The sequence below is a fragment of the Macrobrachium rosenbergii genome, chromosome 37 (genome assembly GCF_040412425.1).
Source record: "Macrobrachium rosenbergii isolate ZJJX-2024 chromosome 37, ASM4041242v1, whole genome shotgun sequence".
In the NCBI taxonomy this organism is placed as follows: domain Eukaryota; kingdom Metazoa; phylum Arthropoda; class Malacostraca; order Decapoda; family Palaemonidae; genus Macrobrachium; species Macrobrachium rosenbergii.
Genome location: NC_089777.1, coordinates 30,471,537 through 30,499,221, shown reverse-complemented (window position 1 = coordinate 30,499,221; position 27,685 = coordinate 30,471,537). Strand labels below are relative to the sequence as shown.

At 34.7% G+C, this 27,685-nt stretch overlaps 1 protein-coding gene across 3 annotated transcripts in view; it reads left to right on the top strand.

Moving 5' to 3' along the window:
• Positions 1-27,685, top strand: part of LOC136825450 (basic salivary proline-rich protein 1-like) — a 423,968-nt gene that overhangs the window by 328,007 nt on the left and 68,276 nt on the right. Inside the window, exon 6 of one of the 3 annotated variants that reach the window (XM_067081921.1) lies at positions 14,361-15,855. The exons of 1 other annotated variant lie outside the window; for it this stretch is intronic. In XM_067081921.1, the coding sequence (XP_066938022.1) occupies positions 14,361-14,405 (45 nt within the window). In that variant the 3' untranslated portion in view covers positions 14,406-15,855. Of the gene's footprint in view, positions 1-14,360; positions 15,856-27,685 lie in introns of those variants that run through there. One more of the 3 variants, XM_067081922.1, reaches the window with a different exon arrangement.

Sequence of the window (27,685 nt, the reverse complement as noted above, 5' to 3'; positions counted from 1 at the left end):
CACCTATGACCCCGTAGTGGGGTAGTGCTGTCAGCGCACCTCACGTGGCGCACTGCGGGCATTATTTAAAAGTTCTTGCAGTGTCCTTCGGCCCCTAGCTGTAACCCATTTCATTTTTTTTTTTTTTTTTTACTGTACTTCAATTCAAATTCTTTTTCTTCCATCTTACTTTCCACCCTCTCCTAAGGAGTGTTTCACAGTGCAACTGCGAGGTTTTCTCCTGTTACACCTTTCAAACCTTTTTACTCTGTTTCCCTCTTAGCTGTGAATGACCTCTTCGGTCCCAGTGTTTGGCCTTTGGCGTAAATTTGATATTCCATTCCATTCCATTCCAAGTATTGGAACAACTCGTTGACAAGCCGGTAAGATAGTTTATTGACATAAGAAACTATAACTTTTAATTGGTTGCAACTGTTTATTGGGAGGTGTACGAATGTACTGTAGGCTCATATATTCATTCTTTTTCAAACCTTCATCCCATAAGTTAGATAGTGGTATTCTCGTTTGTGTTTTTAAGGTTGCTGCGGGTCAGTTGCCCTAGCGTTCTCGAAGCTGAGCTTAGGAAGATCCGGAAAATTGCAGCAAATCTTAATATACCCTTGTGATCTTCTAGAGAGCAGTTCTATAAAGCAAGAACAACCTTCAGTGAAATTGTACCAGAAAAATGTTTTTAAGATAAATAAAGTTCTTATTTTCCCATTTTTAAACCAATTCATTTCCATCACCAGATTGCTGAAACCATTAAATGTTGATATTATTTTTAAAACCTGAACACTTAACATATTAATCAGGAATGAGCCTCAGTAAAAGAAGATAGGGGTTCTCAAATGCACTTTTATCAATAGTATCTAATCAGGCTTGTTTTAAAGCCAAAAAGATGAGGATTGCGAGCAGCAAGGATTCTGTGTTTAGGCCACAGATTATTTGTGTGCATTTTATGAAGTGAAAATAGTTTATTGAGATATTACCTGTTCGATTGTGAATACGTCGCCATGCAGTCAATAGACGAAAGCAAATTTCAATTTTGGAGAATTTTCTTCCAACGGTAATCCCTTTCCATATTAATTGACACAAGATTTTGAATGAATTATTTGAAACATTGCTGTAGCAATTCATGATATCACTGCGCTCTTTGTGATAACTTTTGAAAAGGATTCCGGTGTAAGTACACAAGACACTTATGAAGCACAAATGTTTGGAAATGTGAAACATACGTCGCACACTTCATCCAGTTCTTCAACTTTTCCAGTAGAGCTGCTTCTGTTGGTCGGTGTGGTCCTGAGGTCTACATCAGGTCTTACCTTCTTCAGCAACTTAGCATGCATGAGGGCCGCCTGTGGGCAAGGATCCTACTGGCATACAGCCGGCTTAATCATAATCTATAGGAACCAACAACGAACGGCAAGCTGGCAGGGAGTGTGAAAATCAAGGTTCGGTTTCCGTAGATTTTGATATTTCGTAGCTGCTCCCGTCATTATTTGCTTAAGTCGGTGATTCCCATTGGGGCGTATTGGGAAAATTTTTGTGGGACGTGGGCGTGGGATCTAGAATATATATATATATATATATATATATATATATATATATATATATATATATATATATATATATATATATGTATATATATAGGTAAAAATTTACTTTATTTTTGCTGCCTTATTCCCGGCAGTCGTCGACCGGGACAGGTTCCTCATACATAAATAGATATAACCTTTCCTATACTGCCAGGTCCTGACCTAACCAGATTTTACCTACCTAACCTAACTTGGGGCGACGTGCCCTGACACACACATATACATACATACATACATATATATATATATATATATATATATATATATATATATATATATATATATATATATATATATATATATATGTGTGTGTGTGTGTGTGTGTGTATGTGTGTATGTATATGTAAATAATGTATATATGTTCGGCTATGAGCTAACAAAACTGTCTCCTGGAATCAAGGAAACTTGCCGTAAGAAAGGTTTTCGCTACTTCTCACTCAACTAAATGGATTCCCATATTACTTTGTCAGTAAATTTGTTAAATTCTTTTGTACTCAGTAATGAAGAAAGAATATTAGAAATGATTTTATAATTTTCTTTTCAACCACCAGTATGGCATAGGTTTCTCTGGAAAATTACAGTGAGGCTTGCAGCAAAATTAGGTTGGGAAACACTGGCTTCAAGTAGTCCGGGAACTGAAACATAGGGAAAATGAGGTTTATGCATTGTATATCTTCAGATTCATTTTTTCTTAAGCTCGTCAATGTTGTTCTTATTGTTATGAAGATATGATTGACGGGTATTGGACGATATTTTTCCCTTTAGAATTACGAAAGTAGTGTGATATCTCAATGTTTTCTTTTTAATTATGAAAGATGTATTACATAAATGTTGTTTACATTCCACAAGTGTGCCAGAGATATAAAACATGAATAGTTCCCTTTTTTGACGTCCTTTTTTCCCACTAGGCTAAAATGTAGAATACAGTGCACACCTGTGAGTATTTGCTCTAGCGAAAACTATTTTGGTGCCTCACCAAGGAAGTCTTCAAAAAGCATCCCCTTACCTCACAGTCTTGCAAACATGCAAACCACCTCCTTCGCCACGTGAATATCAGTACCTGCCTCAACTGTAATGAGTTGTGTATTTGCGTCGTGGATAAAGGAAGTGAGGACATTTAAGACGAGAGTCACCAAGAACCTTCCGGACGAATATCGGAGCTTGATTCGTTTTAGGGCAACTCAAATATCTAATATGAGGGTAGATTCGGCTTAAATGATTATTTTCTGTCTCTCTCACTCGGGAACATGCAACCGTCATGCCGTGCTTATTGGATTATGTAGAAAATTCAGACAGTGTGCTTGACCACAAAAACAAGTAGGTTTACATCATCATGTTTTTCCAGTAAGTCTGTTGATCTTGACTAGATAGCGACGAGACAGTATTAAACAACATGCACAGGATTTCGGATTTTTTTTTTTTTTTTTGTGTCCCATAAGAAAAGGCTTGTAATGATTGGTCAGGAAATAATTTGGGAATAACTGGTATTTTCAAAAATAGTATGGAGGTATTACTTCTTATAAGGTGTATTTTGTGAATGGTGAATCTTTCATATGTGAATATTTGTACGTAACGTTTTGTGAATGATTGACTTATAAAAATTATTTTCTCCTAATGTTTTAGCAATTGATAAGATTTTTTCCATAAAGTTTTACTTCAACTAATTTTGTTTCAATATTCTTATTTTATTAGAGATTTGGAAATTGCTATGAAATGTGTCTATATATTATGTATATATGATATATATACTGTATGTATATATATATATATATATATATATATATATATATATATATATATATATATATATATATATATATATATATATATATATATATATTGTGTTTGTATGTTTATGAAGTACATTTATACGAAATGTATTCAAAATTATGCCCTAACTGAAGGCATTGGGGTTTACTTTTCATTGATCACTCGCAGCCGGAAAGGTGTGACATGTTAATTAGGTCTGCTTCGTCCATCAGGTTGATATAATTCGTCTTACCAGATTCATGGCGTGTTCGCTCATGTTTTAGAGTACGTGCGTGGGGACGTATGTATTATATGCCAGTCCGTACTTAGATATCCTTGCTTTATTTATGATTTTTCACTTTTTACATATATAAGCTTATAAACCACTACTAACGACGTCTACCATGTAGCTAATATTAGAAGTAGTAATTAGTTGTGTGCGTGTATAGTATTCGTAATTCTGAGTATGGCTAGACATATACGTAATACTACTACTATTACTAGTACTATAGCTAATAGTAGTAGTAATTAGTCGTCTACATGTATAGTGTTCGTAATCCTGAGTATAGATACGTATATACTTAATACTGGTATAGTCTTCTTAGACACGGAGATACATCACTCAATTGTATTCCACATAGGGAGATGAAAAAATGTCATTGATTAAAAATTCTCAAGTTTCGTCCGCCAGTGGAGCCCTTCATGGAGCGTTTATTAATTATTAATACGCGCTCCGAGAATAGGCCTCCTGGCGGACGAAGCTGTTGAACATTTTTAACCATTTATATTTTGCCTTTTCTTATGTGGAATCAAATTGAGTACGTATGTAGGAGTGCCATCCGCTAACCCCGTCTTTTTGACTCACAAGGCTTATGTCATTGGTTTGGTGTATGCCTTTGTACAGATACAGAATCTCTCTCTCTCTCTCTCTCTCTCTCTCTCTCTCTCTCTCTCTCTCCTTAACCTTTCCACACTTTTGCACTGGCGATTCAATCCCGATTAGCATATCCTTATCACCTGAAATCTACTTAGTAGGTGACAGTAGGTTAGTTCTAGTTATTTGCCCGTAAATTCCATTTCAGAGGACAACTGTATCAGAGTTTCCCGGGTCTAAGGCCTTATCGGCCGGGTTGTTATTGGCGGTTGGGTCGCGGTAATGGATCTGGGGCGTTTGTTCATGTATCATTAGTACTGGGTTATCTCGCGGTGACGTCACTCATCCATCACGCCCTCCTAACTGGGCTGACTCGGCGTGAGACGCCCATAGAAAAAAATATACCTGTAGGTATTTGATTTTTTTTTTTTTTTTTGGTACATTATAGAAGTACTAATGATAATGTTCTTTGTTTCATCTCATGGCTATATACAGGATTGCAGGCACATAAGAGACTGTAAAATACATTGACAATAAGAAAAAACAATTGAAAAAGTTTCACAAACACCAGTTGTTATTAGGCTATTAGTTGGCTATTATTATAGATTTAGCATACAAAGAGTGGTAACGTTTAGCGTAGGGAAATTGTTGTTTTCTGTTGTTCTCCCTTTTAGTTTAATTTGTTGGTATTGACGTACGGAGGTGAAGCATTTTATATATACAGTATATATATATATATATATATATATATATATATATATATATATATATATATATATATATTTCATCGCGTTTATTCTGTGTGTGAGTTCTTGTGAGTTCTTGTGTTTTTATAAGTCTGCCGTAGGTCCATATGCGTTATGATATATTAGGAAATTTCTTTGCATTTTTTTTTATTTGTTATAAATTTATATATATATATGATATATATATATTTCATCGCGTTTATTCCTGTGTGTGAGTTCTTGTGTTTTAGATTAGCACTTGTAGATGCACTTGTATGCTATGTAATTATGGTTGTGTATTTCGTAGGTCCATATGCGTTATGATATATTAGGAAATTTCTTTGCATTAGATATTTTGGGGTATTGAACTTTTAATGTCCTTTCAGCATTTTCCCTTGATTTTCTTCGCAATTCCCTTCTCAAGTCGGTCGAGAATCATATTCGGAAGTGATTTGCTATTATTATTTAAGTTGGCATCACGTGGCTTCCTTTGCTTACAGCATCATTTGGTAAGCCATCGTTGATGCAAATCCTGTAACTCGAACCTTTTTTGCAGTGACACTCTTCGGTTTGGGCTGGGGTGACAGTTTATGTAAAAGAAAAGCGTTGGTCAAGATGGCGTTGAACATGAATATTCCGAAGAAAGCAATCATTGGCGATTTCATGGTTTTTTAAGGCCAGTAGGACGGGAAGTCGATCCCTTTTTCTAGCCCAGGCATGAAGAAAACGCAAGAAACACGAAAAGGAAGGAAGAAAGGTGGGGAGATTAAACACGAAACAAAGGGGGGGGGGCTGAAACGGGAAGAAAGTGGGTCTTTCACTCTACCACCCAATTTGGAACTCTACCTGCCGCCTTTGGTTTCCTCAGTGATATAATGCAGTAATAATTTTTTCAAGAAACTGGTTTATTGCTTCCTTCTTAGTTATGATCACCTTTTTTCCTTTCTCCTAATTTTTCTTGTTTCAGGTAGGTGAGCACATATGGGTCTCTCCCTCTGCGGCTCTTCATGTTAAAAATATTGGGACATTCTTTTAAAATTGCTTTGTGTATAGTTTTATTTAAGCGTTCAAAGATGTAGTTGGTTTTGCAGTAAAAACATTTAAGTAACATTGTTATGGTTTGTACGTGGATGGGTAACCACCTTATAACGCTATACGCCGTTGGCATTAAAAAAAGACTTCCTTTGATACCTGTTGGGGGAGACGATTATAACTTTATTGTTTAGGATAATTCCTTGTGTGCGTGTACAAATAATGTTTAGTAACGGCGGATATCAACTTCTGACACCATCCGCCATAAAGGAAAAGACAGGTAGATGGATGTGATATATATATATATATATATATATATATATATATATATATATATATATATATATATATATATATATATATATATATATATATATATATATATATATATATATATATATATACATATACACACACATTCGAACTTGAATTAATATCCGTACTAACAACATAAACATTGCATTAACCAACAATTAATTGCTTTATATCTAGCGTTGTATTTCACCTTCGTGCTACATGTCGGTTTGATGAGGAGGGAAATAATTTATTAGTTGCTGGCGAGGACATTACACGTTTGTAATCCCCGTCTCGAATATGACTTCTGGCTGCGAACCCCTGACACGCCGAGATAACAGAATTCCGAATGCTTTTTGAGGGCCAGACATCGGTTGGAACGTTCATATGATCTGAATAAGACAGTCGGGTATTGCATTTGTATTGGGTTGCTCCTTGTCGGGCCGCGTTTATTTTTATTTCCCGGAGACGTCCGGAGCCGAGGGTAATCACGATGAACGTCTGCTCGTCAGTTTTTCGAATTTGTTCACCGAGCAATTATTCGGGCTTATGGCATCGTGCTGGAATGGATTGTTTTGAGATAGTGAATGTTGGATAATGATATACATGCGAGAGCATTATTTACATGCGAGTTATCTTGTACCACGTAAAGTCTTAATGTTTTATCTGCGATGAGCTGTTGAGATACTGCCTTGTGCAGATCCCAAGTTAATCCCAGGCAATTTACGAGTGTGATGCAATCTTTCGTTAGAATTATTGTTCTTTATTAGTGCTGAACACGCCGATGCAATTTTCAACATCGCCCTGCCGAGGCGGAATTCACCAGAGGCTGTGTGTTGATAAGGCTGAACAAGGTGTTAATTAGCGACGGGTTTAGATGTCGCCTTGGCAGGTCTATATCCAAGCCAGGAGGTGGGGGAGGAGGAAGAGGAGGTGTAGGAAGAAGAAGAAGCAGAAGAAGAAGAAGACTTGGCCAGGAGTCCGTCGGCGGGGGACAGGTAAACACAGGTAAGAGTCTGGCCCCACTAATTCCTGAACGCATCTTCGACATTACACTGCGCTGTTCTACATTGCTTCACAAACGGGTTTTATACGTGTTACTACAAGCCAGGTGTTGGTCGCTGTTAGCTCGGTCGTCACAACACATGTTGGGTAGAATGGCCTTGTTAGGGCCAACACACAGCTTATATACGCGTCTTGGGGTTTTTACTTGTTGCCAGGCTTGTCCAAGATAGATGGAGTCCGTGTTATAGGTTTTATTACAAGTTTCCTCGGATGTTAAGTGACAGATTTTGTCCTTTTGTCCTTCTTTTTACTCGCTAAGGAGCCGTATTTCGGTCAAATGAATCGCTCGTAGCTTCTGCTTCCCTTTTACGTCATCTCTTTCTCTCTCTCTCTCTCTCTCTCTCTCTCTCTCTCTCTCTCGCAGTATACTTTTCGTAATCTCATTATTAATATTTTTGTGCAGTCATAAGTTTTTAGCTTTCTTTCATGTAGCGACGTCCTAATTTTGTATTTATATTTGTTTTCGTATTTAACAACCTCAGGTTCCCAAAGGACAGGCATCATTAACAAGTAATAGATTTAACATTAACTTCAGTAAGACACCGTTACTTTGCATTTTTTTCATAGCCTTCAGTGTCTTATTCCGCTTCTTTATGAAGTATATTAGTAATTGTAATTGAATTTAAATAATCATTTTCAAAAATATTGTATTGACAGTGGGAATTTTGGAAGCAAATCTTGGAACTGTAGTAAGTATTGTTTTATCTTTTTTATTTGTTTATTTTAACTTTCCTGAAAATAATTCATGGAACTGTAATAAGTATTGTTTTATTTTATTTACTTATTATTTTTTTACTTTCCTGACAAAGCTTTCTAAATTAAATTTTCATGCTGATAATACGATCCATATTAATACGATGTTGATAGAGTTGAACGTTGTCTGTTGCGTGTCTCTCTTATCTTGATGAAGAGGCGACAACAAGGCCCCCCAAAAATCCGTAGGAACGAAAGCATTACAGCAGCCGTAATTCCAGCGCGTTTGTGATTCAAAGTAAGTAGAGTAGCAGTAATAAGAGGTTTGAGCTTCCTATGGAATTATCAGCCAAAATTTTTGAGAGGAGACCCCCTCCTCAGATAAATTCCCATGCAGCTGCCTGACTTTTGACAATTTTATGAAGTTGTTTCATAACTTGTCTTTTATATCTCTAGTTTGTGCCGTCGACTGTTTTGTAGAATGAGCTAGCTTGTTACTCCTGTCTTTTTTACCTAATTTCATTACACTGGTCATAATTCATCGAGGCCTTCTTTGTCAGAATTTTTTAGAATTTGAGTGATTGGTTGAAAGTAATTTCCCGGTATCGTTACCTTTCGTTTTTAATCAATTTTATCAACTAATTCACAACTTAGATGTTTTTTTTATAACTGGAATAGCGCCATATTTCAGCTTGCCTAGAAAATGCTTATCCAGCATCACTGAATTATTTAGAAGACATCTCTCGAATAGCCAGTGAGAGTAAGTCCACCTATATATGCGAAATGTCACATTCTCCTATTCCTCGCTCGTCTGTTCTCTCTTGATCTCGTCTTCGGATCCGTATTCGGCTCCTCCTCCTCCTCCTCCTCCTCCTCCTCCTCCTCCTTTCTCCTTCCTTCCTCCTTTCGCCGGCCATCAATTATGCAGGGCACGAGAAGGAGCCGAGTAAGTGAGTTTCCGTGTCGCCCTCTGACAATTACCCCTAAATGAAAAGGTAAACAAGTAGTCTCAGGTGATCGTCAGCTGAACCTAAGGAGGACTTCAGCGTCTTCCTCTATCTCTCTGTCTACCTATTTATCTGTTTCCTATCCTTGCATATATATATATATATATATATATATATATATATATATATATATATATATATATATATATATATATATATATATACAAAGGTTCTAATTTCTTGAATAAATGTATCACGTCTCAAGCTTGCCTCAGAATTTGTATCTGATTTTTACTATGCTTTAAGGGCAGAAATATTCTCTCTCTCTCTCTCTCTCTCTCTCTCTCTCTCTCTCTCTCTCTCTCTCTCTCTCTCTCTCTCTCTCTCTCTCTTTTCACATACATATTGCACATATCTCATGAATACGTCCATGCCCCATCTCTGGTTGGGTCTTGGGAGAGAATTACATTGCGCAAAGTTTGGAGTTATAGGAACCAATGAATATAAACAGACTTGTTTTTTATTGGCTGGTTTGGAAATAAATATTGAAAAATTATGCATATTTCAGCACGTTTATAATTTTTTTTAAGAAGTTTGTAAAGGTACATCTTAATGAAAATCCGCCAGAGGGTTGGAATTCAGAACTTCAGCAGTGATTTTTATGATTTTTTTATTTCCGTCCAAGTTTACCCAGATTAAAATGTTATTTTTTATATTAATAATTGTAAACACGAGTGTGTTGTATTTAGCATGGTTTTGCCCTATCCACGATGTCGCCTTAAAAAAAAAAAAATAATAAAATAAAACAGTACATGGGAGTATTCTTGTAAAGGATACCAAAAATACCCATCTTTTATTATATGGGACAGCCTCCCTTTTCTTCTGATGGCTCGAATTATTGCCGTCCTTAGCCTAAAACGATGCCGTCCCGGTTTCACTTAACCTTCAAAAATTCGACAGGGCCCAAATTATGTTGGAACGCGGCGGTCATTAAGGGAACGTTATCGTTTCTCTGTCACACTAATGGTAGCGCCCTCCACCGGGTAATGTCTGCCCAACTGTGAACAAATAATCACCACACATTCCCTGAGAGGGAGAGAGAGAGAGAGAGGATACCCACCTTGATACAGCGGACTCACTCAACGTCAGCAACTGACGGACTGGTCGCTTCAGCTTTGCTGGCTCAGAGATGTTCTTGAAGCAAAAAATTTATTATCAGTGCATTTGAACAGCATTGCTTTGCTAGTGGTTGCAACTCGACGTCAGAGGAACTAGTGACAATTAGTATGGTTCCGTGTTGTTGCATTCATTTAGATGTTCGTAGCCTCTTAGCTTAAAGTGATTTTTGCCTGCACGGTGCAAATACAGAAGATAAATAAATTAATAAATAAATAAAAACTTGGTGTATATATTGCTTCAAATAAGGCCGTATTTCAAGAGTAATTTTGTATTTTCATCGCACTTGGGGTATATAAAGTACATTAAATTGTTCTACATTTTATATTATCTTAAGATTTTGCGAGACTTAGAGGTGGAGTTCATTACCCATAGAAATTAGATATATGGAAAACATAAATACATGGATATGCTTTTATTTTATATGATAAACATGTGGATATACTTGCTTTTATATATGATAAATGTATGATATTCTTGCTTTTCATGTGATAAATATATGGGTATACTTGCTTTTTATGTGATAAATATATGGATATACTAGTGATTTATATGATAGGTTAATTTACAGTTGCTTATGGAAACAATTTATTCTGGCATAGTGTTATTGTAATTTTTTCTATAAAACCGGTAAATAACGCTGGAACGATATATGCTATATAAAAGTAATTGACAGAAGGAATCTGAATAACATTTATATTGGTGCGATGTTCAATATATATTGACTCATTTAGTACAATGCAAAGTGAGACAAAGTAATATTGGAATTTTCCTTTTATTTCTTGAGAGAGTAATAGGTCTTGTTCCTTTATATTATACGGGGGAATTAATGTTTTTTTTTTTTTCTCCTTATCACGTATTGGTCGAAAATGATAAATGCAAAATATACATCCACGATGTCGAGAACAAAATGTTGCAGTTCTTAGAATTCTGTTTAATGTATTTTCATTTTTCTGTGTTCATCGTTTTAATGAAAAGATTTTACTCGGAGATTGTAAAATATATAAAAAAAATCCTTGTTACGCTTCCTTTATTTATTAGACGATGGTTTAAAAAAAAAAAATAAAACAAACTTAAAGCTGATATTCAACCTTTTACGTGCTACTCTGTGGCCACTATATTTCAAGTGTCATTCTTTCTTGTACAACAAGCTGTTCCAAAGTAACCGTTTAACGACGTCCTAACTGCTACTTAAAGAAGAAAAGTAGCTGTTTAGTATCTGAACAAAGATTATTCCTGTCAAAAGTAAAATACATCTTTTTTGTGTTATCGTGTATACCTCTTGTGTTGTATTGTAGGTTTTAAAATATAATTGCCATGGAAATATATATTTTTGTTGTGCGCGGGGTAAAAAATTTGAAAGTTTTAAACCTTTTTTCTAAAGTCTTTATGGTTTCATACGTGAACTTTTAGTGAATGATTCTGCTTTAATCCTGAGTCGTTTCTGCAGCTTCGCTGTTATAATTTTATACCCGAGTATTCAACATAATTCTATTCGTAATAGTAATACTGGAAAAATTTGTTAAAAAGGCAGCATAACCTTTAGTGCTGTTCATCATTACGTCGAGTTTCCATAATATTTGGGCGAGTGACGTTGATCAAATAAACAGTTGCCTCGAGTAGGTAGTGAGCCGACATTCAAATGGAACTAGCCTAATAGCCGTTAACTCGCCAAGGAGAGAGAGAGAGAGAGAGAGAGAGAGAGAGAGAGAGAGAGAGAGAGAGAGAGAGAGAGAAAAAATAAATAACAAACAAATCACAAATGACATAAATCGACAAGCACATTCATGCAATCGTAAACATGTGGGAAAAACTATGGCATGAAAATTGTTTCATATTACAGCAATTTGTTAAAAGCAAGCGAGTGAACGCTTGTTTCTACCGTAGTGCAGAACTGGGATATGAAAAGCTGTCATTTTGCTGTTTAAGTAAGCAGAAGAACAGCTTTGCAGCACGCAGACAATGCAACATAATCTTGACTGTCACGCTAAAGTAAGTGATGCGTATGAGATCAATGTTCTTGTTAATATGCTGTTGCCATAAATCAGAATCAGTATTTGATTTTTTGTTTCAGGTTGTTTCTTTAAATTCGTTGTAGGTTACATAGAGTGCTGTGCAGAGGCAGTGAAGACAAGATTCAGTGTTCTAAAAGTAGTTTACAGGTTTGAGCCTTTGACTCGATTAGAAAAAAAAAAGTATACCTTAGTTTTAACCAGACCACTGAGCTGAGTAACAGCTCTCCTAGGGCTGGCCCGAAGGATTAGATTTATTTTACGTGGCTAAGAACCAATTGGTTACCTAGCAGCGGGACCTACAGCTTACTGTGGAATCCGAACTACATTATACCGAGAGATGAATTTCTGTCACCAGAAATTAATTCCTCTAATTCTTAATTGGCCGGCCGGAGAATCGAACGCAGGCCCAGCAGAGTGCTAGCCGAGAACGATATCAACTCGTCCAACGAGGAACTGACTCGATTAGAGGTGTAGTACATAGTGTGTATGCTGTTTTTAACTCCTGGTAAAATGGTAAAAATATTTTGTCTTCAGTCAGCTCATTGATGTCGAACTTTTAAAAGATTTGGCTCAGCATTAAAAAGAAAATTACAAGAGTGTCTCAACATTCTACTTCGGGAATTGACAATATTTCTTCATTGTTCAATAAAAAAAATCATTCGCTTTTCTAAAAAAAAATTTTATCTGACGGTTTTCCATTTTAATTCTAATTTGGGACGCGCGCGCGCGCTCGAGCGCCTTGTTGCTAGTTGGTAAGAAATGAACAAAGGTTTATCTAAGTTCGTTCATTTTCTCAGATTTAAAAGTCACTGTTCTTTCTCAAGCTAAAATAAACAGTAATTTTTTGTGTGCAATTGAACAGCAATTTATAAGTCTGTAAAGTGTTGGGTATCTGGAGAATATATCTGAAACTGCCGTTTATTTTATTTGTCAAGATCGATCGCAATAAATATACTGTCTTTGAAGAACGATTTCCTGCGTTTGTGAAACTAAATATCGAAAGTCCATGTTTGTGTGTGTGTGTATATGTATATATATATATATATATATATATATATGATTATTATCACTTTTATACGTGATTCATTTATCACACATATATATAGGTGAAAAATAAGAAATCCTTCTGTCTCTTGACCGGTTTCGTAGACTTTATTTCAACCTGACGAAAGGTTTCTTACATAATTTTATCGTGGTTAAATTGGAATTTTACTAAAGACAGTACCAACATGACAAAAACCGTTAGAGGGTTGAAAAGTCAGGAGTGGAGGACTGTCCTATTAAAACTCATTTTGGCTATAAATCACAATAGACTATTAGGGGACATTGTTATAAACAGACCTTGATTCCCAGTCCCTCAGATGTCGTGACAGGTGTCATTTTGACTCTCCATATTAGGAAACTCATTAAATGTTTTCCCGGTTTGTGTGTTTACATTTAATGATAATCCTATTTTCATACATCTCTCGAGGGGGTATTGCTTAAAGTTTAAACAATTTACAAATTTCTGTATCTGATTTCGGTATAAGTTTATGATTGGTTGACTGATATTCATATTTGGTTGTAACTTTCTTTTATGGAAAAATAAATATTGGGAAAGATATGTTATCTGATCTCAGTGCATTCTTAGAATATACAATATTTCTCCCTCCCAGTTGATCTGCTTCATCGAGCAGTTTCTGATTTTCTTTTGCTGTGTGTTCCACTGTTCCCTTGTGCAATGATGACATTTTTATTTATATTGTTCAATTCTTTTTCCAGTACACTTGGTACCATGAAGTTTGGCCAATATAATTTTGTGGAGAAACTTAATGAAATTTTTATACAAATGGTTTAATATCAAAAGGAAGGAGTTTTTGTTGATGTGTACATGTTTTCATTGTTGTATTGTTCTTAAACTCTTCATTATCTTGACCAAAGTTTTAAGTAGAAAAGGATATCTTTTATACTATTTTATGCAGAACAAAATTTTTTTATATTTAGTTCTTTCTGGTTTTTTAGTCTTTTTGCCACTTCAAATGCACTGTTTAATAATTATCTTTGACACTGTTTCAATTTTTGCCTGCATTCCTAATCTTATCTTTTTCATCATCAAATATTCAGAGCTACATACCAGTAATGCTCTTAAAGACATAGATGATACTGACTTTCTGTGTTATTTGCTTTGTCCAGAAAGAAAAAAACATTAGGAAATATATTTGCGGTTTTCTTTACAGGTAAATTTAAACCAACTATTTCTTGTTGAGGTCGTCAGAAAGTAAGCACCCATCATTTTTTTTTATCGTGAATTTAATTGATTTTACTAATTGATTTAACTTAATCATAAAAATTTTTTACATCTTGGTTATTTTGAAGATTTTCAAAACTTATGTCTCAACATTGTAAACCATGTTACATTACGTGGGATTATGTTGTTTAATATTTCTTTTCAAAAAAATTCGGATATAAAAGAATTGAACAATTATAGAGGGTTCCCATTGCCATAGGGAAAACAAGAGAAAATTTGCCATTAAATTTTATAATTTACAAGTTGGTCACATAATTTAATCAAGTTCAGATTGCAAGTACTTTTAGAAAATCCCTTGACAAGGCAGTGTTTTCTCTAACAATTCTGATAAAAATCAGTATCATCTAATGTCTACCTTTGTGAAATGGCGTGGTACAACTTCAAAACTTACCCCTGGATTCACAAATTTAATCTAAACACTGAATTTAGTTTGGGGTTTATCAGGTCCAATTAGGGTTCTTGATTTTGCATTTGAGTTACCTACTAATGGGTTTAGAATATTTAATAATTATTTGCCAGCTTGTTATAGAACCCCCTTTGATATACCCTTTCAGGAAAGTTTGCTTTGTGAGTTTTTATTTACCATACATAACATTGTTAGCGATGGAAAGGTCACCACACAAGATCAAAATAAGGCTTTCGTTAATGCTTTTGAAGGTTTTCCATCATGGAGTTCAAACCACTATTCACATTGTCTATGGTTCTTATTTAATTCTTTATTGTGTTAAAATCCAGAAGAATTTTGCATTTTTTTAAACATCAATTCACTTAAATTTAAAATTACAAGGTGCGCCTGATATTTTTGAGTATTCTTCTTGTGTATATTTTGATCTTTTCAGGTTAAAGTTCAGTAATATCCAGCGATTTAAAATGGGACGTTTGTGGTGTCTATTCAATTTTTCATTCTTCCATAAATGGTTCCCTTAATCAGTTTCACTTCTTTTTTCCTTAAATCGTTCATATTTTTCCAAATTACAGCTGACAAAAGCAGATAAATCAAGGGTACGGGCTGATAAGAGAAATTCAAGTATTAAGCTTAGTTTTATGGATTAAAACCGCTCTAAAAGAAAACAAAGTGGAACCACATTAATTTCAAGCACCGACACAGGAATTGGAAGTTGAGGTACATCAGATTTGTAGCAAAAATGGTTTATTTTGTATTTGGACTTCTTTTTCACTGGTGATTTTATGGTAGGATGCAAAATTCATTCGACAGTGTTGATGGTGCTGAATGAATAAGTAAAATTTTTAAAGGAAATATTGATGAATGCAACTGACCATATAGATATGGCAACGAACTAATTCAAGTTTTTAAGATTCTTGAGAAGTTACTATATACAGGTGTTTGAAGTAGATTGCCTTTGTTGATTCGTTTTAACTAATACTCTGTAAGCCTTGTTTCGATTACAAAAAAAAAAAAAAATCAACAAATTGCGGCCTAAACAGAAAGGAGGGCTGTAAAATTAGCCAACTAATTTAATTTACTTGAACTAATTTGCTTACTTTTTGTGAATAGTTAACTTAGGTTGTACGTATTTATACATCACTGTATGTCATTTTATTTTATATTTTTGAGAATGATTTAAAATTTCCGTTTGGTGCTGAAGCCACGCCGTCTCAGTTCTACTTCATGATTGTCCAACCAGCGTCGAGTTCTTAACGTTTATCGTATCATTTTGAAGCGCCAGACCTTGGGTTGGCAGTCATGTCGGTCGCAATAATGTTTCATCAGCACCATGAAATCCTTGCTTGTCCGGAAGTCTGCTTATCAATGTTTATGACATCGCGTCTGATCCCGAACTCTGGCGGAGGTACCTACTGAAGGAACAGGCACGGAAAATGGAAATAGGCACTGAGCACCTATAAAAAGGGGAGAACCATTAATACTGCATGTTATTGGAAGGGCGGGATGCTGTACATGAGGGGAACATCACAAAATTTATGCTACATGACTGAGGGTCATTTCAGCCGTTGGTTTTCATTTGTAAAAATCTCCTGAAGTTTCCATGTCGTGGATTTGCCATTCGCTCGGGATCGATATTGCGTGAGGGTTTAATCGTTTTGATCAGTGGTATTTTAAGTTTATTTCAGTTGCTTGCATAGAATTTAACTGATAGATAATTGCAGGACACTTTTAAATATTAGTTGTGATGTTTCATTTATAATTAGATTCATGACAGAAAATGCACTTTGTTTACTTTTGTTGATTTTAGTATATGAACTGTATTTTACTTCCACATGATTTTATTGATAAATAAGAAAGGGCAACCAGTGTGAGGTTATGTAATTAATTATATTATAAATGTAATGAGACCTTTCATTAATAACCCATTCAAGATTTAATTCATCTCTTAGTGATGAACTGAAGGTTTGAAATAATACATTTAAATATGCAATTAATTATAACCGAAGAAACACTAAATTGATGAACGGAAGGTTTGAAACAATACATTTAAATATGCTGTTAATTATAATAAAAGAAATACTAAATTGTTTTCACACAACTTGAATTGTTGAATACAAAACTGAAGAGAGGGTCGATATTCAGTAAGAAATTTCGGTACCCCAAAGTCGTGCAAGTTTGAAACCGGTTTCAGTTTTCTTTCACTTTTCTGTAGATTTTATTTTACTCTCTTGAATATGTACCCGGGGTTGTCTCACGGGAAAGATGCATCAGTTGGCTTCCAAATTTTAAGGGAATATTTGGACTTCTCTCTCTCTCTCTCTCTCTCTCTCTCTCTCTCTCTCTCAGTATTTGGTATTATCTCTCTGGGAATATATCGGAGAATCCCCCATCTCTTTCTGGGAATATTTAGAATCCTCTCTCTCTCTCTCTCTCTCTCTCTCTCTCTCTCTCTCTCTAACTCTTTTTCTCTGTTCAGTATTTGGTATTATCTCTCTGAAATATATATTTGAGAATCCCCCCATTCTCTTTCACTCTATCTCTCCTTCTCTCTTCTCTCTCTTCTCTCTCTCTCTCTAGACCTCTCTCTCTCTCTTCTCAGCATTTGGTATTCCCCCTCCTCTCTGGTAGTGTTTGGGAGAAACTCCTCCATTCTCTCTGGCTGGGGTTATCTGAGAGAATCTCTCTCTCTCTCTCTCTCTCTCTCTCTCTCTCTCTCTCTCTCTCTCTCTCTTTGAGATAGTTGATCACTTAGAACATTCTGGTATGTGTAAATATTATATATATATATATATATATATATATATATATATATATATATATATATATATATATATATATATATATATATATATATATATATATATATGTATATATATATATACAAAGAAATTTGAATAAGCTGCTTTATTTCGATTAATGCATATTAGCCCTCGCCCTGGTGGAAAATGAGAAGTTTTATGGAGGCAGTATTAACTGAAGATAAAAAGTATTTAGATTGAACAGGTTTGGATTTATGAAGGCATTCCGTCCGGATTTGTTTTCTTCCAGATTTCTTGTATGCTGTTCTTGATAGGAGATGGACTACTGTCCTGATCTCTGGATCCTGGATTACAGGATTAAGCTGGGATTTGTTTAGTGGTTGGTCTGGCTGGATTTTCACATGCCCTTTTGACAATTTCATGAATTTCATGTTATATATTTGGCTTATGATGGCTAGCATCTCGAAAGCAAACGAAAATGCACGATTTTCTAAGCCATACCCAGCAGGCATTTTGTATCTACCAAGCTTTACGGTAGGGAATGTCCAGTTTGTCTCACGTAAACTCTCTCACAATCTCAACATGGTACTTTGTAAAACCCGGAATCCGTATTTGCTTTATTTTGATGAACATGAATTTTAGCACTCCCCATGGTTCGTGGGTACGAAAAAAAAATAGGTTAGAGGCTCTTAGTTCTTAACACCCTCTAGGTATTGGAGTTTTATTTTGTTGCTAAAATCCCCTTGTTGTTAATTTTGTTGTTATCCAGATGAGAAAATATTTATTGGTGGCGTTTTCGATAGCTTAGGTAAAGTACAATAAGATAGGGTCTGGGTGATTTTTTTTTACGAATATAGCGTATTTCTTTGTCTAGGGAAATTTGTTAACTGATTCTTAGTTCTCCTAGAAAAAGATCACAAGCTATCCAGCCTTCACTGAAATGTCATGACAGCTGGGGAAATGAATATTAGAAATAAAGTTGGTTTTCTGTTCACGGTAGAACTACTTGGGATGATCCCAGAATCTCCCCGGGTACCATCCTAGAACTTAACTGTCCTCCACATAAGGCATTCAAGTCATGACATTCGGTTTAACACTCAAAATTCAGATTCAAATTATACTATTTATTAAATACTGGCTAAAAGAGGTTATAGAGAGCTCCCCATACTACAACCTAATCTTCGTCGGTAGAAATTTCCGTTGAGAGAGAAAGCGTTATCAGTTACAGAGAGTTTAATTAATATGATTTGTTTTTTTCAATGCCCAGAAGAAAATGGTCTTCGTATAGAGTTAGTTTTTCACTTAGGATATTTAGGACGTCGTTTATCGGAACCTTTCTGAATAGTTATTCCACTTCTAGGATGAGGAGGTTTACACTGTTCATCAGAATATTTAAACTGATATACTATATATGTATATATATATATATATATATATATATATATATATATATATATATTGTGATGGCTTGATTAACCACCACACTATATCCAAATATAATAAATCAACAAGTATTGGTTAACACAATACTAAATCCACAATTGGTGGAATAGTATCTCAACCTCTTAGCCGTGTGCAAAAATCAATTCAAGGGGCAAAGAAAATACCAAGAAAAATCCTTAATTTTAATACATTAATATAAGTCAGAAATAATACCTGAACCTCTTCAGATACAAAAATAATATGAATATCAATTATACTTAATAACAACCACTTACCCAATTAACGATAGAAAAATAACTCATTCAAACACAAAAAGGAGGGGGCCCAGACAGGAAGAGATTCTTCAAAAGAGAGAATATCCTAACGAATACAATCTAATATCCCTAACAACTTTTATTTATAGTTTTCTGTGGCTCCTCTTGAAAGACAGTCACTCTCCACGTCTGGAGGATAAATCAAGGCAGTCGGGGTATTAGGGCCCAAAACAGGATTAAAGTGCGGGTGATCTCAACAAGAAGTCGTCTATATTTTATAAAAGGGTTAGAAAATAAATGGAACCCTACCGTAGGACACAGTGAGGTCCCCTTGGCTTTAATAACTGGACCAAAAATGGAAGAATTATCCGAAGATGAACTCTTTTAAGCTGCAGAGGGTAATGGATCCACTATATATTGGCGGTGTTGACAGATCCTCAAAACAAGAAGCAAGTCAAGCAGCAGTCCAAAAGCCAACCAAATGCCCAGGCAGAGGTCCAGAACGTAACTAACTCCTAGTTTGTAGGATAAATTAAGAGTTACGTCCACCCAGGGCTGTGGGGGCCTTTGTGGGGAATGGAATGTACTGGGGAAGGCCTCACACCCACTCAGCACCATTACAAAAAAGACAACTGGCATTAGTAAAATTATAAAAGGAGCGAACCACCGGAGAGGAGCAAACAATTAACAAAACAAAAATAACACTTAAGTAATTTTTACATTCAAAAATTCATCCAGACTCATAAATTAATACATAATTAAATGGCAACAACTTTATTTTATCCTCTCCCAAAGAAAAATTTATTTCCGTAAAAAAATTTTTTTTAACGTTAATACATAATCTAAAATTCAACGTTAATACATAATCTAAAATTCAAAACAAGAAAAATTATCATTATAAATCACAATGAATCAATAATTGTCAATCAACTGTAAGACAAGATATACAAATCAACAAGAGAAAATTTTTCTCCACCAATAATACTTATAACACTTAGAACACGGGCTAGGGGGTGGCAAGAATCAAGGATAGCAGCTCACAAGAATAGCAACTTTATAAGCACCTAGAAAATCATAATCATTAATACTAGTACATATATTGAGAAATTTCCCAAAGCCAGAAGCTCCAATACACAAAACCTAAGAACTTCACCTTGTTCTCACAAAAATTTAGGAGCTAGACATTGCTCTAACAACTCGGGTTCGATATATATGAGGGTTAATCGGCCATAACCTTTTCAAAAAAAAAAACACTGTCCAATTTCAGTGATACATTTCATTCACTTTTAACGAATGTTTGGCCAAAAACCACTGTCTTTATCTCAGTGACCACTACACTCGTCACCATAGTGTCCAATGAACATACACCCTCATTGAATGATAAAGAAGACCGCAACTAAGACTCCCCTGCACAAATAAACACACCAAAATCAATGAACCGTAATTATTAGCCTGAAATTTAATTCATCTCGGGTTAGAGCCTGAAGGTTTGAAATTAATTTAAGTAGTATAAATTATAATCGTACCCGACAGGTTTAAAACATTTAAATTTTTTAGTCAACCAATAACTGGTACCATTTGCCACCCTCAACTTTTTTATAACAAGTAATCCATACAATACATATTAAAACATCGACACATGTCCTGTAAAGAAAATTATGATCATTAATAAACAAGTCTTACATTTTATATATTTTATCTCTACGTTGTCTCACTTCAACAGCACACCTCAAATATTCCAATTCAAAATGCTGCGCTACAATTATCAAGTCATCCCTATTCTCTCTCTCTGCAAGCTCTCTCTTGCCACCCCTCTCCACTAAGGAGTTCTAATACATCAACAATGGTATGACATAATGAACACCTATTCACAAAAAAACAATACACAAAAAACGCGAGGAGGTATAAAATATGCTGCCTAAAAAAACTAAATATAAGAATCAATTTTATACACACCAGTGAATACACAGGAACGGAAAAATCCTGTCAAAATGGTCGCCACTTGTGATGGCTTGATTAACCACCACACTATATCCAAATATAATAAATCAACAAGTATTCACCAACACAATACTAAATCCACAATTGGAAAATGAATAGTATCTCAACCTCTTAGCCGTGAAGATAAAAATCAATTCAAGGTTTGGCAAAGAAAATACCAAGAATTTGTTTTCTTTAATTTTAATACATTAATATAAGTCAGAAATAATACCTGAACCTCTTCAGATACAAAAATAATATGAATATCAATTATACTTAATTTCAACCTTTTGACAATACCCAATTAACGATAGAAAAATAACTCATTCAAACACAAAAAGGACGGGGGCCTAAGCCATAGACAGGAAGAGAAAAGCAAAAAGAGAGAATATCCTAACGTAATACAATCTAATATCCCTAACAACTTTTATTTATAGTTTTCTGTGGCTCCTCTTGAAAGACAATTTCACTCCCCACGTCTGGAGGATAAATCAAGGCAGTTAGGGGTATTAGGGCTTAAAACAGGATTAAAGTGCCGTGATCTCAACAAGAAGTCGTCTATATTTTTTGTTATCAGGTTATAAATATTTATTAGGACAGTTTGAGGTCCCTTGGCTTTAATAACTGGACCAAGGGTATGGAAGATTTTTTATCCGAAGATGAACTCTTTGCTGCAGAGGGTAATGGATCCACTATATATTGATGGGTTACAGATTCTCAAAACAAGAAGCAAGTCAAGCAGCAGTCCAAAAGCCAACCAAATGCCCAGGCAGAGGTCCAGAATAAAATAACTCCTACTCTTTAGGATAAATATAAGACCCTCGTCCACCCAGGGCTGTGGGGATTGGGGGAATGGAATTTACTGGGGAAGGATTCACACCCACTCATTTATTAAATATGCTAAAAAAAGACAACTGGCATTAGTAAAATTATAAAGGAGTAGAAACCGTTGAGAGGAGCAAACAAGTTAACAAAACAAAAATAACACTTAAGTTTTTCAATTCAAAAATTCATCCAGACTCATAAATTAATACCTAATTAAATCGGAACCTTTCTGAATAGTTATTCCACTTCTAGGATGAAGGTTTACATTGTTCACAGAATATTTAACCTATATATATATATATATATATATTGTGTATATATATATATATATATATATATATATATATATATATATATATATATATATGGAGAGAGAGAGAGAGAGAGAGAGAGAGAGAGAGAGAGAGAGAACTTGCGTGCGTGTGTGTGGGGGAGGGCTGCTGGAATATGATACTCTTGGTTCACTTATTTATTAAAATGATGAGCTGTACTGGTGTCATTGATATAACGACACTGGAAATACACTTTTGAACTGAAATTTGTTTCACGCTGAAGAGAATAAAACGAAAGAATTGTCGTCCATACCCGAATATTATGTGCTTGCGGAAGTGGTTTGCTTGACATTATAAGTCAGCGTCTATAGCTGCTTGAAATATATGAATCGTTCATTCAGTGTCAAATTCACAGTGGTGTTGGTGGACTGTTGTAACGTCTTTATGCCTTCATATTCCAATAAATTATTACCGTAGAGTTTGTTGTTTCGCCCAGTTTTACAAGGAAGGATTCGTATTGGAAATCTGCCATACTGCGGATGTGAAATTGATAGCGTAAGGTTTTGTTTGAATATTTGAGGGGAAATTTTATTTGTACATAAGTTAGTAGGAATGGGTTGGCCAATCTTGTCGCCGGTCCAATTTTATACTCGCGCAGTGTTCTCTGTCACGGTCGCTTTATTGAATATCAATGACTGGTTTTCTTCCGTAGATTTATTTCCAACTAACATACTAGGTTTTACCGAAACTGGCTCTGTGCGCGTGCTTTAATTCAGACTTTGAATATTTGATTATATTTGAACTGTATTTTATTTATATTTGATTATTCTTGGACTGTGTTTTATTTGTGCTATTACAGAGATACGGTTTTCATAATCGTTAGAGTACGGGTCGTTATAATCATAAATATACTGTTACCAATATAACTACTTTTACTTTATAACCTTTATACACCGATTAAGAATGAGAAGATATCTATCACCTGTGCCACGACAACACTTAAGTGAAGCAAGCAGTGTTACTTTCGTGTTTGGGGGCCAGTGACCGTTGTGCGTGTAACGCCAGTTAATATAAATCTAATATTGCTACTGACAAAAGAGGTATCTTAAGAACACGTTAATGACACCATAAAGCATCCTGCCCTTATTTCGCTTAGTTGATTGTGCCGAGGCCAGAGGTCTACGTCAGACCTCTTACTAAGGGCCCGGTCTGGCAAAAGGCCAACTGGGCTAATCTTAGCAGCCAGCCTCATGCATTGCACCCAGAAACCAATATTGTTTGGAAACTTTTAAGGCTCAATTTTTGTGCACCCTTGGCACCGTATTGAACATGAATGACAACATTTTTACACCAACACTGAAAACCACAACTTAGTTTGACTGGAGAATGCTAAAATAGGTTAGAATGTTCACACGCATTCTGTAGATTTATCTGCTAATTAAACTGTTGCCTGATACGCATGTTTTTGCTTAGTTATGTCAGAAGCTGTCAGTATTAATTTTAATGATGTGTTAATTTGGGAGATATCGGCAGGTTATCGCGTACAAAATAAGGTTTCTGAAAGGATTCTTATGAAACTTACTGATCCTTTCCATGAGTATTGTATTTGTAGATGTGGTTATGTCACATATATATATATATATATATATATATATATATATATATATATATATATATATATATATATATATATATATATATATATATATATATATATATATAGTTATTATATTTCATTGTTATATCTCTGCCAATTGAAATACGAAATTTCCATCTTCTTCAGATTTCCATCGTTGTCTTGTTCGTGGCGTTGTGACCGCTGCATCAGAACCCCATTCAGATTTACTTGGCTCAGTTGTGTGCTTGTTTGTTTGGGATGAGCGGTTGATCTTTGGCATTGTCTTCAGGAAATGAAGCAGATAGCGAAACTGTCATGTTGTTCATCTCTGGACTGAAGTTTGAGTTGTAATTTGTGTGTGTTTTCTGCTGAAATATAGATGAAAATGTAGAAGATAGTTTGTCTTCCGTCGCGATTTAAGCTCTCTCTCTCTCTCTCTCTCTCTCTCTCTCTCTCTCTCTCTCTCTCTCTCTCTCTCTCTCTCTCTCGTTTTATCGTTAAGCGAAGGAAATACTTTTGCAATCACTTAACGTTGTATGCGCTTAGTATACAATATAGAATAGCAATAATGTTATTACTCTTATCGAGAAACTGTCTTTACATTGGAATGGCAAACCTTAGTCTTAGTCATTTGAACTTTGTAATCTCCCAATTGTTTTTTTTTTTTTTTTTTTTTTTTTTTCCCAAGTCTTTTGCTTTAGGATTAGGCCCGATTTTTTTCAGTCCTTCGCTGGATGAGAGTTTCAAGTTGCCCGTTCTATCGACGTCAGTATATAAGATTACGGGAACTTGCAAAGCATGGAAAGAAAATGATGAAAATGGGTAATTATAGAACCCTACCACTCTACGTGAACGTATTAGCATATCTCTTTTTTTAGTACCTGGTGAGTTTTATTTACATTCACACGTGTATGTTTTATTTACATTCACATATATATATATATATATATATATATATATATATATATATATATATATATATATATATATATATACATATATATATATATATATATATATATATATATATATATATATATATCTATATATCTATATATATATATATATATATATATACAAACACACACACACACACACACACACACACACACTTTCCATGTTCATTTAATACTCAAATTCAACATCTTTGCTGAACTGTTTTGTGACTCAAGTTTTTTCTCGATCAGTCCAATAACCTCTTGCTGAATATTTTCGTTACAACTTCAAACGTGTTAACTTTCTAAGAAGTATTTGTAATCATATAATGATATAGCATCTATTTAGACAAGATTTTAACACGAATATAGAAAAATGGAAGAAAGAGAGAAAAAAATTCTTTTGAAATGATTGTGAAGCAAATCGGACGTTCGAACTTTAAGGCTTACCAAACTGTCTAGTTCGTGAATTTAGCATGGAGGGACCCATGAAAAATTACGAGCGGGTGAGCCTCTTTAACACTGGGGGTATATTTCACATTTCTTGCAGCGCTGGCTTTTTCAGGTCCCTGCTGTGTCAGTTTAGGTGGGGCCAGAGCTTTTTCTTGACGCCGTTTCGGGCTCTGTCGATGGATTTAGTATCGCTCTGAATTATTTGTCAGTGGGGTAAAGTATGGGTTGTTCCTCGCTGTAGGGTCTCACCAGCAAAAGTCATTCACATATTATTTTAGTTGTGTTTTATCTTCCCACTTTCAAAATGTATTTTATCTGCCAGCTTTCAATAAGGTGTTTTATCTTCCAACTTTCAAAAGGTATTTTATCTTCCAGCTTTCAAGAAGTATTTTATCTTCCAGTTTTCAAAAGGTATTTTATCTTCCAACTTTCAATAAGTATTTTATCTTCCAACTTTCAAAAGGTATTTTATCTTAAAACTTTCAATAAGTATTTTATCTTCCAGCTTTCAAAAGGTATTTTATCTTCCAGCTTTCAATAAGTATTTTATCTTCCGACTTTCAAAAGGTATTTTATCTTAAAACTTTCAATAAGTATTTTATCTTCCAACTTTCAAAAGGTATTTTATCTTCCAACTTTCAAAAGGTATTTTATCTTCCAACTTTCAATAAGTATTTTATCTTCCAGCTTTCAAAAGGTATTTTATCTTTCAACTTTCAATAAGTATTTTATCTTCCAACTTTCAAAAGGTATTTTATCTTCCAACTTTCAAAAGGTATTTTATCTTCAAATTTCAAAAGGTATTTTATCTTCAAACTTTCAATAAGTATTTTATCTTCCAACTTTCAAAAGGTATTTTATCTTCAAAAGGTATTTTAATTTCAATAAGTATTTTATCTTCCAATCCAGTATTTTATCTTCCAAATTTAAAAGTATTTTATCTTCCAATTTTCAAAAGATATTTTATCTTCCAACTTTTAAAAGGGCATATTTTTCTGTTAGAATTTTATGGTGTTATTCTTGTCATTTAATGAGTGCTAACAGTGTTCCTTACGTTGGCCAGGATGAAATGTATACATGAATGGGCCAGTATTTTTATTTAATGAAGGTAAATTTGGCACAAGAAAATACTATTGGATCCTTTGGTAAAAGATATTTTTCTTTAAAGCCATTTAACTATTACTTTCTATTCCTTATATAGCAGTATTATTTATTGCAATGAGCTTGCAATATGGATAATATTATTGTTAGTGTAATTGTGAGGTAGTATTAATTAGAATGTAGTTGTGAAATTTCAAGCATATTAATTAAAACAAGAAAAGTGGAAGCGAATGCCGTTTTCCTTCTATTCTATTTTTCACGAACAAATGTTGACACCCGCAATTGCAAATGCCTAATCACCCCAGTTTATGATGGGACGCTTGTAAAAAAAAAAAGCAAACAAAAGCAGATCCGTTACAGTTCTCATTTAAATAGACTTCTGAAATGACACTGGATACGGATGCAAAAGATACATGTAGTTTTGGAGGGCTTTGTCTTCATAGGTACAGCTGGTTTTGTGCAAAATTATGAAAGCCCCCAGTCATGGTCGTCAAGTTTTTATGGAATCCCAGAGAGCTCTAGAGACTGAAAAATTTTTATCCTGGAAGGCGACGACCTTGCATGCTGTTATTCACAGCCGTCGGAAGTAGCAGTTAGATACACAAACCTTCTCAGAAATGTATAAGGTGAGAGAATGTAGGGCTGATGATCTCAATTCGATAGAAGCACTAGTAGATGAATGAATCTGTTGAAATGGCGAAAACAATTATCCTCATCGACTCTGCTGTACTTCTGACTATCATTTGCGTGTGTTCGTTGACAGAAATATTCACGTATTTTAATTGCAGATTGCATTCCTGTAAATGCTAAATTTGTAAGGTCGTTTCATTTATTAGTGTTGCCACCGTTTTTTTTTCTTTTTTTTTTGTGGTCTGAGGAAAAATGTAATTTTCTCAATCCCTTCACTTCTTTTTTAATGATGTCGCATGATAACCATGATGTCAGGGTGTTTAATGGCTAGTGTAGTTTGCTGAAAAACTTTTGTTTTATGTTAGTAAAGGCATCAAGTTTTCATTTACTTTTTTATTTATTTTTTATATGTCTACTTTTTGAACGTTATCATGTTTCAGAACCTTTTGGCTTTGCTTTAAATATGCACTACCTGCGCACGATCCATTTTCTTATGAAGAGGCAAAAGGGAAAGGCATTATTCTTTCAACTTTTGAAAAATCTAATCAATTGTTTCGGGTTTTGGTGGTGTGATTTTT